The 14,842-nt window shown below is 39.5% G+C and overlaps 1 protein-coding gene across 7 annotated transcripts in view; it reads right to left on the bottom strand.

Annotated features, from left to right (window-relative positions):
* Window positions 1-963: 963 nt before the first annotated feature.
* The window catches only part of FAM149B1 (family with sequence similarity 149 member B1), a 73,786-nt gene continuing 59,907 nt past the window's right edge, over window positions 964-14,842 (bottom strand). For 5 of the 7 annotated variants that reach the window (XM_004769462.3, XM_004769465.3, XM_004769461.3 and 2 more), the window contains 6 exons: window positions 13,037-13,161; window positions 10,836-10,942; window positions 7,790-8,014; window positions 5,555-5,675; window positions 5,197-5,322; window positions 964-2,660 (listed from right to left, as the gene is read on the bottom strand). In XM_004769462.3, coding sequence (XP_004769519.1) covers window positions 2,463-2,660; window positions 5,197-5,322; window positions 5,555-5,675; window positions 7,790-8,014; window positions 10,836-10,942; window positions 13,037-13,161 — 902 coding nt within the window. In that variant the 3' untranslated portion in view covers window positions 964-2,462. The remainder of the gene's footprint in view (window positions 2,661-5,196; window positions 5,323-5,554; window positions 5,676-7,789; window positions 8,015-10,835; window positions 10,943-13,036; window positions 13,162-14,842) is intronic. The other 2 variants (XM_004769460.3, XM_004769464.3) reach the window with 2 other exon arrangements.

Genomic DNA, 14,842 nt, shown 5'->3' with positions numbered 1-14,842 from the left:
TATATAACAACCCTTCTGTTACTGAGTTTTATGTGTGATTAATCTGAGGTAAGCACATGACACATTTTTAGTTTATGATTACAAATAAGTTAAAAAATACTCTTTAATTATATTAAAATATAATTTAATGCAGGTTGTTTGAAGCATGTCTTCATATGATAGCATTACTACACTTTGATAAAATAAATATTACCCCTATTTATGATCTTTTGAATTTATCCCCTCTGAAGATTTACAATAAGATCTAAAACTGGTATCATCAAAATTAAAGTTCAGTGAAATTTAAATAAAATTAATTTAAGCCATAGTTAAAACCACTGCTGCATTTATGAGTGTACTCCCAAAAAGGTCGATGGTGAAGTCAGAAGAATGCTGAAGTTCTGTACTTCTGCTCTTAGGATATGTTTATGCTAAACTAATTACCAGAGTTTCTGAAATGTTGAGGTAATGCTGACTCACTAATAGGTTCTACAAATTTTTGAAGTCAGCTTAGAGTTTAAGTAGAAAATCTGTTAAGTTGAGTATAATAGTTAAAAATATATATATATGACCACTGAGGTCCTTTAAGAAGAAAAGAAGCATAATCTAGTAGGAAGCAGGCCTTGTGAGGTTGAGCTGTCCTATCTGAAAATATATATACATTATGACATATAAGTTAGTTTATACCGATGCTCCACATTTATGTCTTTACTTAGCCTTTCCATATCTCTTTGCCTATAAGATTGGACATCTAAAGAGAAAGCTTTATGAGTGACATCTGTTTGATGAGTAACTCAGATTTTTGACAGCTCTGTCTCCTAAAACTGCCTTAAAAATGAGTGGACCTCTCCAGAAATTCATACAAGCAGAAGTATTGTGAGGCCGGTGATAATGTTATCAAACAATTATTTGCTTTTTGTGTATATATAGACTCACAGAATCCTATAATAATTGAGCTGATCATTGTTAACAGACAGCATGAGATTTGGGGATAATAATTCATTTGTTACTTGTTTGGGTACAAATTTTAAGTCCAGTGGAATAGGTTAACTTAGGCTGAGAGAAGACAGGAACTGGAGAGAGAAACAGTACCCATGTAATTTTTGGCGGATCCTCTTTTTTTCTCAGTCAGTTATACCAGATTAACACTTCATGAAGACGGTTTTAAGTGGTCTCTTGTATACAAGCTTTGTGTCACAAGATGACTGAACACTGATTCATGAATTTTTCTCACGTTGTTCCCTGCAGCCTGAAGCAGTTTCTTCTCATTTCCCCTATGGCCCCTGCCTGCTTCTAGAGACTGGTCCACCTCTGTTCTGAGATTTTGTAGACCCATGTAACTGAGGACCTGTCAGACAAAGGTGACATCATAGAATAACATTAGTAGACATTCTAGATTTGGTAATCTTAAGTTCATATTTAAGGGCTTTTTGGCTTCAGTTATCAGTTGGACTTAAGTTTGGAGACTGGGACTAAGTGATAAAGTATATATTCATCAAGGCAATAAAAACCACATTTGCATTATTTTATCATGTAAAACCAGAAAAACTATAAGATACGAAATCTAGTTTTAGAGAAGAGGCCACTGGGTGCCTGGGTGGCTTAGTTAAATGTCTGCCTTCGGCCCAGGTCATGGTCCCAGAGTCCTGGGATTGAGCCCTAAATTGGGCTCTGCTCAGTGGGGAGTCGCTTCTCTTTGCCCTTCCTCCTTGCTTGTATGCATGCATGCTCGCTCTCTCAGATAAATAAAATCTTTAGAAAAAGAAAAAACCATTAGAGAAGAGGCTACTAATTAGAAAGGACTAACATGTCTGTCTGAAATGTTACGACTATCAACAAGGTTGAATGTAGTAACTCCACTCAGACAGCATTGCTTCTGTATGAGGACTAATCTAAGAAAGAATCCATGGAAAGCATTCAGAGACTACCACACAATGCTAATAGGAAATGAACAAGAGAATTCACTTGGATGACAGAGATGGTTTGAGGCCGATTACTTTTGATTACTCTTCTTAACCGGAAAGCATTTCAACTGCCTAATACTTTTGCTTTCACCTACAACATAAAAATGATCCTGATGGTTGTGAATAATTTATAGGAAGAATTAAGATATCCTTAAGTTTTCTCCCCTTCTATGAAAATACACTCTATAGAATATGACTTAGAAATCAAAACATAATGGGATAAACAGATTCCACAAGTCTTGATATTTTTGAATTTCTTTTTTTTACCTTGGCCTAGCAGGTTAACTGACCAAAGCAGTTTATTCTAAGGCGCTTTGGATTTTCCCTATGTAATAAAACCCATGCAGTGTTTGAGTGTTATAAACATGACTTATTTAGCATAAACTTTTTAGATTGGAAAAAAAAAAGTTTATTTTGCCAGAGTGGTGAGAGTTAATGTATATATCTGGAACTTGGCTCTGAGCAATAGAGGTCATCTCTGTTTTTCTTATTATCCTATTTCCAAAAGGAATTTGTGATTTACAAAGATGTAGGGAAACAAAATACGATAAAATCTAGAAGAAGGGAAAACAAACATAGAAAACAAAGGCAGTGTCTTAACATAGCCACGTCATAGTAAATAAGAGCCATGGTCCCACCTGTCACTGCAGATCCTCTACCAGGTCGGGCCTGATGAGGATACTCAACAGCACACGAATGATGATACTGTGTATCTGGCTGCAAAAGAGAAAAGATGACACACTTTTTATGATGTGACTTCTCCCAAAGGATAATGTGTTAGTGGGTTTCCTGGGAAAATCTTAAAATCAGACAACCATATAAATGGCATTGTCTGACAGTCTGAGGGACAAGTTGGCCAAATGCGTTCTTTTTTTCAAGTAAAAAATTCCAAGTCAGAGGCCCACAAAGCCATTTGTTAACGTGTAAACAAATTTTAAGTTCTTTTTTTAATTTTAAGTTCTAAACTTAGTTAATATGCCTTTAAGAAAATCTTAGTGCTTATAAATAATCCATATGGTTTAATATTTTTAAGTATTTATAATTGGCTGCCGAGGGAATTTTATCTAATTTAGACTGTCTGCTGATTGTTTAAAACAACAGAATGGAGCCTTTTCAATAACCTTGAAACACCCTTGACTTTACCTCCATACTTGAGATGTGACTCTCAACATGAAACATTTCAAAATTACCTCAAGGAATTTAAAGATTTTTAGACGTGGCTAAAATACTGAATCAAAAAAAGCTGTCAGTGCCATTCTGCTGGTGCTTCTGGAATAAAGAACATCCCTCTCCATTCCCTGTCAGAGCACTTCAGTCAAGAGGTCTCAGGAATTTTTTTCTGGTGAAGCCCCATATTTTTTTTTTAATTGGGGTCACCAAACATCTTTAGGGGACCAGACAGTATATATTTTAGGCTTTGTGGCACATACTGTTGCGGCTATTCCACTCTGCTGTCGTGGGAAAGCAGTCCTAGTACAGTACATAATGAGTATGGTAGCTCTACTATAATAAAACCTGATGTACAGAAACAGGCCATTTTTGTGGGAAGCCAAATGGCCCATAATAGTTGCTTGCTGACTCCTCTTCGAGATGAGAACACCAAAGAGCAGAGTGCTAGTCTGAAAGTGCCAAGCCAGGGACCCGGATCTGGTGTGCTGCGTTACACTGAGCTACCAGCTCATCTCCCTTTGCATGATAGCACATTGGGAGAGAACTAGCTAAGGTACAAAACTCTTACTTTATTGTTATAAACATCAGGAAAAAAAGAAACTTCATCTGTTTAGTTTAATTGCTAAGGCAACCAAAAATTAAATGTTTTATAGGGACTCTAGCTGTAGAATATAATCATCAAGCACTGCATAGCAAATGCTCTGAATCAAATTATGAGATGATTAAAAGAGGTTTTCAGACTTTCTAGGATTCACATGGAGTAAGAATCAGCAATGCTCGTGTTTCCCTTAAGCTCCTGTTTTAGTGAATCTCTCCCTAAGTAAAGCATCTTGAGGTTTGTTGAGTTGAATAGTGTCCCCCATCCCCTACCCCCGCCAAAATTTGTCTGCCTGGAACCCGTGAATATGACTTTATTTGGAAATAGGATCTTTGCAGATGTAGTCAAGATAAGATGAGGTCATATTATGTTAGGGTCAGTCATAAATTCAGTGATGCAAATCTTTATAAGAGGGGAATTTGGACACAGAGACACGCAGGGAAGAAGGCTGTTTGAAGGCAGAGGCGGAAATTGGGACTGATGTGGCTGCAAACCAAGGAGTACCAAGAATTGCTGGCGACCACCAGTCAAGAAGAGATAAAAAAAAATCCTTCCTTACAGCTTGGAGAGGAAACATGGTTCTGCCGACACCTTGACTGGACTTCTAAGCTCTAGAACTGATAGAATAAATTTCTGTTGTTTTAAGCCACCCAGTCTGTGGTGATTCGTTATGGTAGCCCTAGGAGACTAATAGACCGTCTCATTAATTTGTTCTCACCGCTCTTTTAGTGGAGAATTGTATATTGCTTGAGGCTGATACAAGGCTTCTAAGTCTTGTATCTGATATAAGGCTTACAAGTGGGCTTCAGATATCACCATCCTGAAAAGTGGCATAGGATTTGAGGCCCCTGGCTCCTGGACACTGCATGTGGCTCCAGTTCCCCAGGCTCTTCAAACGCTCTTGCCACAAAGCAGATGTGGTGGGGCTGAGTGGCTGGCCTACAACTAGGTAAGGTCAGTGCAGGACCTCCAACCTCCCAACTAAGCTTTTTCTAGTACTTGCTTAAGACTAAAAGGGCCAGTAAATGCACATTAAATGGTAAGGTGATGTGAGCAGCTCAATACCAATTTAAAAAAATGTCATGACTTGCCATCCATCAGTCCACATCATAATCTGATAGCACTCTTTGGTGTAACTCCCTAAGAGCAGTGTGAGAGGAGTTCTGCTGATTTGATGTATTGGAGTTTAACATTTTTTTGCTTATTCTCAGAAATATCCAATAATTTAATATTTAACGTTTAAATTGTTTAAAATTTGTGACTTACGTATAAAGCATTTTACCTTATTACCTTTTTAAATTCTTTTTGAGTGTCAGAGGCCAGTTAGAATTTCAATAAAATGTACTTACAACACTTATTTTTATGGTCAAGAGCCTCCGCTTTTATTCTTGGAGTTGATTAAGGGACCATGTGAAATTTTAAGTCTGCCAAACTAGTTTTTTTCTTTCCCCAACTGTCAAGACCACAGAGGAAGTATGTCACTACCAAAAATGATTGAGTTGTGTTGGGCCTGGAGAAGAAGTCTGGTAGAAGGAGCCTCTCCTGGGGCTGCTGATGGTTAGGCTCATCCACCACCGCACTTCGAGCTCGACTGGAGTCGCCGTGGGTTTTCTGCAGGGAAGGCAAGAATTACAGAAACTGTTAAATCAGTTTGTAGTGCATCAACCCAAGTAGGTATGGTAACTGTAGGCCAAGCAGCTCCAGTTCCGTTGTCATAAAGTTAGGATTCAGTTTGTACTCTTGACAAAATACAGTATAAGTTAATTCCAGAACAGGGGTCCTGCAGAATTACTGCCCATGAGGTTTTATAAGCGCATGGAAAGGCAACAGGAGAAAGACATACCATTTGCCTTTGTGGCCCCACGGTGCTCAAGTGTTCCACGTCAGCTGTGCCAATAGGGGGCAGCAGATTGTTTCGGCTCAGGGGCATTGGTGAGGGAGAGAGCGAGTCAGCGGCTACTGGGCTGCAGATCCCACCAGCGAACATCAAGATATGAAAGGATAAAGTTATAACAATACAAGCAAACTGATTAGAATCAAATAAATGAGGGATATGAGTTTAATGTCATGCATAGAATGCTTCCTATGTTTTTAAGTAAAGCAATCTCAGTGAAAGGATTTTGGAAAATCAAGAGTTGAGGGATTGGTTTAAATAATATTTTCTGATTTGGGTTGAAACTTTATCCTGAGCACACAGCAGAAGTGGACCCTTTGTCTCACAGAGAGCTGGTGTTATACTATTTTGGTGTTAACCTATTACGGATTTGTAATTTCACATCTGGTGGAATTCACAGTTCTGGGTCTTGTGGTTGTCCTTTTCACTAATACCAGTAGTCCTTCCTTATCCATTGTTTTGTTTTCCATGATTTCAGTTACCCATGGTCACTGGGGTCCAGAAGTACACGATCCTCATTCTGATGTATTGTCAGAAGGTCACTGTAGCCTAATGCTGCCTCATAGTGCCTCCATTGTTAACCTCACTTCATCTCATCACGTAGACATTCTGTCATCTCACATCATCACAAGAAGGATGAGTGTAATACGGTGAAATATGAGACATTCACATAGATTTTATTCCAGTATACTATTATAATTGTTCCACTTTATTATTAGTTACTGTTAATCTCCTACCATACCTAATTTAGAGGTTAGATTTTATCACAGGTACATATGTATAAGAAAAAAACATAGTATATATAAGGTTTGGTACTATCTGCAGTTTCAGCCTCCATAGGGGGTCTTGGGACATATCCCCTGTGGATAAGGGGGGGACTACTGTAATTATAAGTGCCAGGTAAATTTCTTAAACTTTTCTTCCATGGCATTTCCAGCAGTTTTTTAGCATTTCTCATACTCAAGACAGTACCTGGAAATCAATGATACTTTCATGTCCCAGAAGAAACAAAGTAACTTGTTTCCACTTTGAAGAAATTGTCAGAAGGTATGAGGATTAATTATGCCTCAAGAACACTCATCCTCCGGACGCCTGGGTGGCTCAGTTGGTTGGGCAGCTGCCTTCGGCTCAGGTCATGATCCCAGCGTCCTGGGATCGAGTCCCACATCGGGCTCCTTGCTCGGCAGGGAGCCTGCTTCTCCCTCTGCCTCTGCCTGCCTCTCTGTCTGCCTGTGCTCGCTCTCCCCCACCCCTCTCTCTCTGGTAAATAAATAAAATCTTAAAAAAAAACCAAAAAACACTCATCCTCAATTGAGTGAATCTATATCAATACCAGCATCAACACAGTAAAATGGTAGGTGAGAAGAACTCTAGTGTCCTGACAAAGATTTTTGGGCATTACAGGCATCTCTTTTAGTGAATCTATTGGGATAAATTAAAAATTGAAGTCAAATAACATGTTGGGAAGGAAGTGTAAGGACATCCATAATTTAGAAGCTGAATTCAAAACATAGTTACAGCCATATTATCTTATACCCTTGGTTATAGTCTTAGACTCAAACATCCTAAGATGTTTTGTGAGTCAACAACTAATGAAAGGATTTTATAAAAAGTAGGCTTCTAAGTGTTTTTTGCATGACAAAGCTCAGAGTGAATTAAGGGTGGGAAAAGGAAAAAAGAATATGGTTAGTGTTATTTCCTAGGAAGTGCCAAGGTATATTTTGCCTGGTATACAGACAAGTACTTATCTTAAGTTAAAACGTTATCATTTGTCAATGGAATAAGCAGATCCCAGTGGTACAGAAAAATATTAAAGGAGAGTTAACTTATTTTGGGATGAATTTCACTGAGCACTGAGGAAAGTGTTTGATAAGATACGTAGATCTTATTTCTTCGATAAGTGTCACTGAAGTATTCTAGCCGACATCTTATTGTAGAAGTAAATAGCTAAATAGCTAAGTAAATAGCTAAATCAACACATCTAATACCTGAATTTTATTGAGATTTAAGCACATTTCTTTCTCTGTTGGATTTAAAGCAGTGTGTATACAGTCCATCCTGAGAATATCTAATGACTAGTTTCTAGGCATGTATTTCAACTTTACGTTTAAATTCATTCTCTATATAAAATTATTCTTCATTAGTTTTACCACAGTTTCCCCAAATTCTGCTTTTGAAACCTACACTCGGGATCCTCTGAGTATTTCTTCCACAGGTCTTGGCGTTCCAGCGCGTGAATGGCTTGTGCCGATGGGATGAAGGGTACGTGGTGGGGGATTGCGTCTCCTGGCAGACTGTACTGTGTATGATAGAGCTGATGTACTAAGCTCCAGGGCTCGATTTGGCCAATTTCGAGTTGAAAGAATGGTACTGGATCCAGGTCTCATAAGTAACTTGTCATCAAGATCTCTAGTGGCCAAATCAGAAACCCACAATGAAATCAACATTGCTCTGTATAGGGAAACAAGACTCAAAGGCTTAGGCTATAAAATATATTCAAGGGAGGAAAAAAGCAAAAGTAAATAACCTAATTTATATGAATCACATAATCTAGCCTCAGACATGAGAACATGTTCTTAAAAGGACTGCATTTTAGCCATACAGGTAATTTACTAGAATGGAGACTTGGGGGAGCCTGGGTGGCTCATTTGGCTAAGTGACTGCCTTTCGCTCAGGTCATGATCCTGGAGTCCCGAGATGGAGACACGCATCAGGCGCCCAGCTCCACAGGGAGTCTGCTTCTCCCTCTGACCTTCTGACCTTCTCCCCTCTCATGCTCTCTCTCTCTCTCAATCAAATAAATAAATAAAATCTTAAAAAAAGAAAGAAAGAAAAAAGAATGGAGACTTGGGAAAGCAAGTCCATTATTCACCTTCCATGACAGTCACTTCTTCAGTTACAGTGAAGGCTGACTTGAAGATTCCCTGCTCTGGAGTGCTTCCTGAAAGTTGACCCCAGGGACTGAAATTCCTACCATATTGGAAGCCTTCTTTGTGCTGAAGGAAAGACTTAGTTGAAAGGCAAATAATTACTGCTTAGGAGCAGTGTGACACCAGCGAGGCTCCCACATGAAGATTAAAATGCTGAGCTCATTGGAGCCTGAGGGGGCGGGGTGTGTTTGGTTCCTTGGAAAGCTGGAGCAGGCAAACCATCTAGAGCCTCATGCTGCACAGGGCACTGGGGCTACTGTAGGTCCCTGTCTGCACAAACAACTAAAGTACAACACTTTCCTATAAGTACTCTGATAAGTAGAATACTATGCCCAAATAGTTAAGGAACTTACTCTGCCCTACAGATTCCAGTTTTTGTTTTTGTTTTGTTTTTTTAAGTGGGTACAATACTTGTAAGACACCTGAGAGACACTTTGGACAAGGAAATGGAGGGAAAGAGAATTAAGCTTAAGAATTAAGCTCTGCCACATGCTCTTTTGGCTTTCAGCAAGTTCTTCAAACGTTGAGGCCACTTTGCTATCCTGTAGTGCAAAATATACCTCAGTGTTTGGAGGCGAATACCCACCAAGAAATGGAGCTAAACCTTGAGCATTACTCACAAGAGATTGTGCTGGTCTTCCTGCCGTCATAACCATTAATAGCCTTTTCTTTACACACCTTAACTGCTTCTTGTGACAGAAGCTTTAGCTGCTTCCTGCTTACCTTTGTCTTCTGAACTACTCATTCATTATTCTGGATTCAGTTATCACCTTTAGCCTTGTAACTTCTAGATCAACCTCCAAATCTGACCTTTTCCATATTTTCGGTGAGATGGCTTGGCATTATAAACTCAACATGCCCCAAACCAAATTTATCTTTACCCCACAACAAACTTCCCTTGAGCTTTGAAATCTCAGAGTTGACTTTGGTTCCTCTATTTATATACAATCTGATTTCTTTTGCAATATCTCCTAAAATATTACATTCCTTTATCCGTTGGGACAACCCTGAATATAGACTATTAGTAGCTTATGGTTGAACTATATTAGAATCTTTACCTTCAGTTCCTCCTGCTTCAATTGAGTCTATGTTCTTCCACTGTAAAATCTATTTTTCAGATTCCTGACTTAAACTGTGTGCCCCCCAAGTGAAATTCATATGTTGGTGGGAGTGTCAAATGGCATACTTACTTTGGGAAACTTTATGGCAGTTTCTTACAAAGCTAAACATACACTTATCTATCCTATGACAATCTCTACATATTGACTCAAGAAAAATAGACCAGGGGCGCCTGGGTGGCTCAGTGGGTTAAAGCCTCTGCCTTCGGCTCAGGTCATGATCCCAGGGTCCTGGGATTGAGCCCTGCATCGGGCTCTCTGCTCATCAGGGAGCCTGCTTGCTCTTCTCTCTCTCTCTGCCTGTCTGTCTGCCTGATTGTGTCAAATAAATAAATAAATAAAATCTTTAAAAAAAGAAAAGAAAAAGAAAAATAGACCATAGGTCCACAAAAAATACCTGCGCAAGAATGTTTATGGTGCCTTTGCATAAGAGCCGCAACCTGGAAACACCCCATATGTTCATTAGCAGAAGAGTAGAAAACAAATTGTAGTGTATTCTTACAATAGAATATGACTTAGCAATAAAAGAAGGTCACGTGCAACAATATGAATGGATCTCAAAAACATGGCATTCAGAACCTTCTAGTCTGGTCATAGCCTTCATTAATTTCATAGTCTTCTTCCTCGTGAATCACACCATGATCTATTTTAATTCTAGAAGATTGTCAGTGATCTTTAGTCAGAAGCATTAAAATTCTGACCTATCCCTTTTCTTAGTATAGCAAAACCGGTCTGCTTTCCCTTCTAAATAGTTTTGTATTTTTTGTCTCCAGACCTTTTCCTACACTATTCCTCCTACCTAGAATGGTCTTGTTGCTCTTCTCTGCTTATCCCAACTCTCATCTTTGACGGAAAAGTTTATACTAGAGTTAGCCACCCAAATGCCCCCCTTCTTTGGGACTGTCATGCATTCACTCTGAGTACCACACCCTTGACATTCAGTCACAACAATGCCCTATATGGTTAAGGCTCTTTTTACCCACATGTGTCTTCTCTTTCCAGTTACATTATCAGCTCCTTGAGGGTGGAAACCATTTCCCTTGGATGTTTTTACTCCCCATATGTCTCTGGTTGTTTGGTGGGTACTCAATATATGCATGATGATTGACTGATTTAGCTTTCCTTTTATTTCTCAGTGATCTAGGTAAATTTTAGAGTCTATTAAAATTTTACACTTCTTACAGTAGCTTGTCCATTAGGGAGAGATTTCTTGGCTGTAGAGGCATCCCATGAACCAAGAGACCATTCATATTTGGCTGATGACCACTTGCTGCTTGACAGAGATTCATCTATATGTCAAAAGAAAATGTTACTTGTTATTGGTTAGTGAAGACATTTGCTGTGTTTCCCAACTTTGCCAAAACTTAATATTTTCAAATTAGATAGTCTGTGCATTTTTCTCCTATGCCTTAACTTTTATAACGTCTTTGGCCAGTAGCTGAGCTGGGGCTTCAAGTCCACTGTTAAGATGACAAGTCAGACTCCTTTTCTCTTCATTTCTAAATGACAGCAGGTAGGGGAAGTCTGATCAACTGAGATGAAAGCAGTTAACAGCCACTCAGGGGAGTGAGAACTCCATTACTATCATTATTTACGCTAGAAAAGAAAACCTAAGAAGAAAAAATACGGAACAAATATAGAAAAAATTAAGAGTAAACTCTGATATAATCTCTTTCACCATCAAACAGTCTTATGCTCTGCACAAACTAATCCCTTATCTTTCACTACCCCTGGGGCAGTCAGCTATCAGTCATAACCTAAGTTCTGAATACTGTAACTAGCAAGAGTTCTCACATTAGCAGGATTTAATCTTCCATGGACTGACATTGCCACCTTGGAGTGCTGTTAATTTTCTCTGTCAGGTCATCAGTTCAGTGTGCTTTCTGGCCAGCTCCTCTGCCACAGCATGCATTTGCCTCCTACTTTCTCTCAGGAATATGTGAATTAATGCTTTTTCCTTGATCATTTCCTTGGTCATTCCTTCTTTTTCCTTAGCCAGGAACATTTAAGTTAATTATGCCTAACTACCTGACCCATAGTCAGACCACTTCGGCATGTTAGAAGTATTTTATTACCATGAAAGGAACATTAGTTCACCTGGTTAATCCTCCAGTTTGGTAAGATATGGATGGGCCTTGCTGATTTTATTTTTAAATAACCCATTTGTAAATCCAGTAGCAGAATATCAGGCCAGTAAACCAACAAAGCAAATACTAAGTCTGGTAGTGAAACCCAGGGTGGATGAGCGTGGCTCAAGGATTACAATCCCCCTGCAGCGCCCCCATCCCGTTTTGGTTTTTTGTTTTTGGCCAGAAGTAACACTGGGAAACTATCATGTAGCAACTAGATAAATCATAACACAGGGATGAGACCAGGCTCATTAGCCTTCTGTAAGAAATGACCATGTTTATGCTTGTCCACAGACTTCACTGGGACCACTTGTTCCTTACTTTGGTTTGCCTTTTACACCTCAGTTATTAGCCAGTCCTAAACATGCAAAAGGCAGAAAAGTCAACAGATTCAAATATCAAAAATAAAAACCAGGTAGGCTGAGATAAAAGAAAAGGGAGTCAAATGGAGAAATTCAAAGGATAGGATGTTAAGGCCACAGAACATCTGAGATTGGTCCCCCTTTCTGTCATATCCTTTATTCTTCCCAGATAGAATTGGGCTAACCACATAGCTGATTATACATTGCATAACTTATGGATGACCTTAAAAAAGAGGGGACTGAGGGGTACCTGGGTGGCTCAGTTGGTTAAGCATCTGCCATTGGCTCAGGTCACCATCCGAGGATTCTGGAATGAAGCCCCTGCGTTGGGCTCCCTGCTCAGCGAGGAGCCTGTTTCTCCTCCTCCCTCTCACTCTCCCCCTGCTCACGCTCTCTCTCTCAAATAAATAAATAAATCTTAAATAAAATATTTTTAAAAAGAGGCCATTTGTTTAAAAAAAAAAAAAAGCTGACCAGAAATGATCAATCCTAATTTGCTACTAATTTTTTAAAAATTTCTTTTAGAGCGCATGTGTGCATGCACAGGGAGAGCTGGAGGAAGGGGAGGGGCAGAGAGGAAGGAGAGAAAGAATCTTAAGCAGGCTCCAGGTCCAGTGCAGAAACTGCCCCAGAGCTTGATCTCACCGCCCTGAGATCATGACCTGAGTCAAAATCAAGAGTGGGACCAACTGAGGCACCCAGGTGTCCCATTATTAATTTTTTAAACTTAAACTTATCAATGCAAAGAGTCACTGGCTTATTGTGATAAACACATAGCTTTACTGAAAAAAACTGAGTCATAGATAATAAAATTAAGGCAAATAACTCTGAGCAAGCTTCTTCTGGCAAGAACAGCCCTAGGTTCTCCAGTACATTCCTGTGTAGAGCTTACTGGATTTGAGGTGATGGACGGCACCTTCGACTGTGGCACTCGAGGTAACACCAAAGGTTGTGGTTCACTCAGCACGCAGGGGCTTTCTGAAGCTGGTCTGGTGATTGCAACATTACTCTCATCATCTGAGCAAAGGAACAGAATCTATTATCCATGGATATCTTCAGACCCACAGCAAAACAGTAAAAAAAATCTTCCCCAAGAATTCCTAATCTCAAACTAGGCTTCACTCATTTTTGCAGCCTAATTTCATACCACCTGCATGTTTAAAACAACAACAACAAACAGCCTTAAGTTAAGAAGTTAGTTTAGGGGACGCCTGGGTGGCTCAGTTGGTTGGATGACTGCCTTCGTCTCAGGTCATGATCCTGGAGTCCCGGGATCGAGTCCCGCATCGGGCTCCCAGCTCCGTGGGGAGTCGGCTTCTCTCTCTGACCTTCTCCTCGCTCATGCTCTCTCTCACTGTCTCTCTCTCAAGTAAATAAATAAAATCTTAAAAAAAAAAAAAAGAAGTTAGTTTAGAATGTTTTCCCAGGCTGATGATGCCTATTGGTACCCGGCAGAAGGAAAAACAAAGATCTTTAGGGCAAAGATATCCAATAGAACACTTGGGGTTAATGGAAATGTTCTACAGATGAACTAATGTAATGTGTGCACGCACACATGTGGCCACATGTGGCTCTAGAGCCCTTAAAGTCTGGCTAGTGTTACTGAGCAACAGACTTTTAAAGTCTTGTTAATTTTAACAAATTAAAATTTAAATGGCCAAGCAGATTTAGAAAAGGAAAAAAAACGCAAAGGAGAACTAAAATGGCTAAAATTAAAAACAGCAGAATTAATAGATTCAGATATCTGTTGCTGAAGACAATTTGTGAGCTGGAAGAAAAAGATGTCAAGAACTAATTCTGAATTCAGTGCAGAGGAAAGGAGATGAAAAATATGAACTGTACTCTAAAAAGTTAGTTTTACTATATGGAAACTATACCTTGTTTTAAAAATGGACAAATAAAATGACAGCGAAATATTTAAACTATCCATTGATAGTTAAACACTGATCAGGATACTGATGTGATTGTCAGTACAGGAACTGTTAGTGGGCGTAGGGCGTATAGAACTGGCACAGTCTTGTTGGATAATTTGGTGTGATCTCTAGTAAACTGAAGATGTATATTCCCTATGACCCAGCAACTCTATTCCTTGGTATATACCCTAGAGGGAATCTTTTTTTTTTTAATTTTTTATTTTTTCAGTGTAACAGTATTCATTATTTTTGCACCACACCCAGTGCTCCATGCAATCCGTGCCCTCTCCAATACCCACCACCTGGATCCCCCAACCTCCCACCCCCCGCCCCTTCAAAACCCTAGAGGGAATCTTGCACATGTGTACCAAGAGAAATGTTTAAGATAGTTTAAGGCAGGGGGCGGCTGAGTGGCTCAGTGGATTAAGCCTCTGCCTTCAGCTCGGGTCATGATCTCAGGGTCCTGGGATTGGCCCCCGCATTGGGCTCTCTGCTCAGCAGGAGCCTGCTTCCCCCTCTCTCTCTGCCTGCCTCTCTGCTTATTTGTGACCTCTCTCTCTCTGTCAAGTAAAAAAAAAAAAAAAATTCATTTAAGGCATCATTGGTCATAACTGCAAAACACTGGACCTGGGGATTTGAGCACTTCTTACCATCAGTTATGGCTCCAAAACTCAACTCAAGATGAGGAATCATGTTTCTGAGCAGAATTAATATTCATTCTGGGTCTTCATTGTTTTTAAATCACTTTCATTATCATCATTTGGTTTACAATAATATACTGTGGT

The sequence above is a fragment of the Mustela putorius genome, unplaced genomic scaffold (genome assembly GCF_011764305.1).
Source record: "Mustela putorius furo isolate JIRA1106 unplaced genomic scaffold, ASM1176430v1.1 tig00000698_pilon_pilon_pilon, whole genome shotgun sequence".
NCBI lineage: Eukaryota > Metazoa > Chordata > Mammalia > Carnivora > Mustelidae > Mustela > Mustela putorius.
Note: the sequence above shows the minus strand (reverse complement) of the source record. Positions and strands in the feature narration are given on the sequence as shown.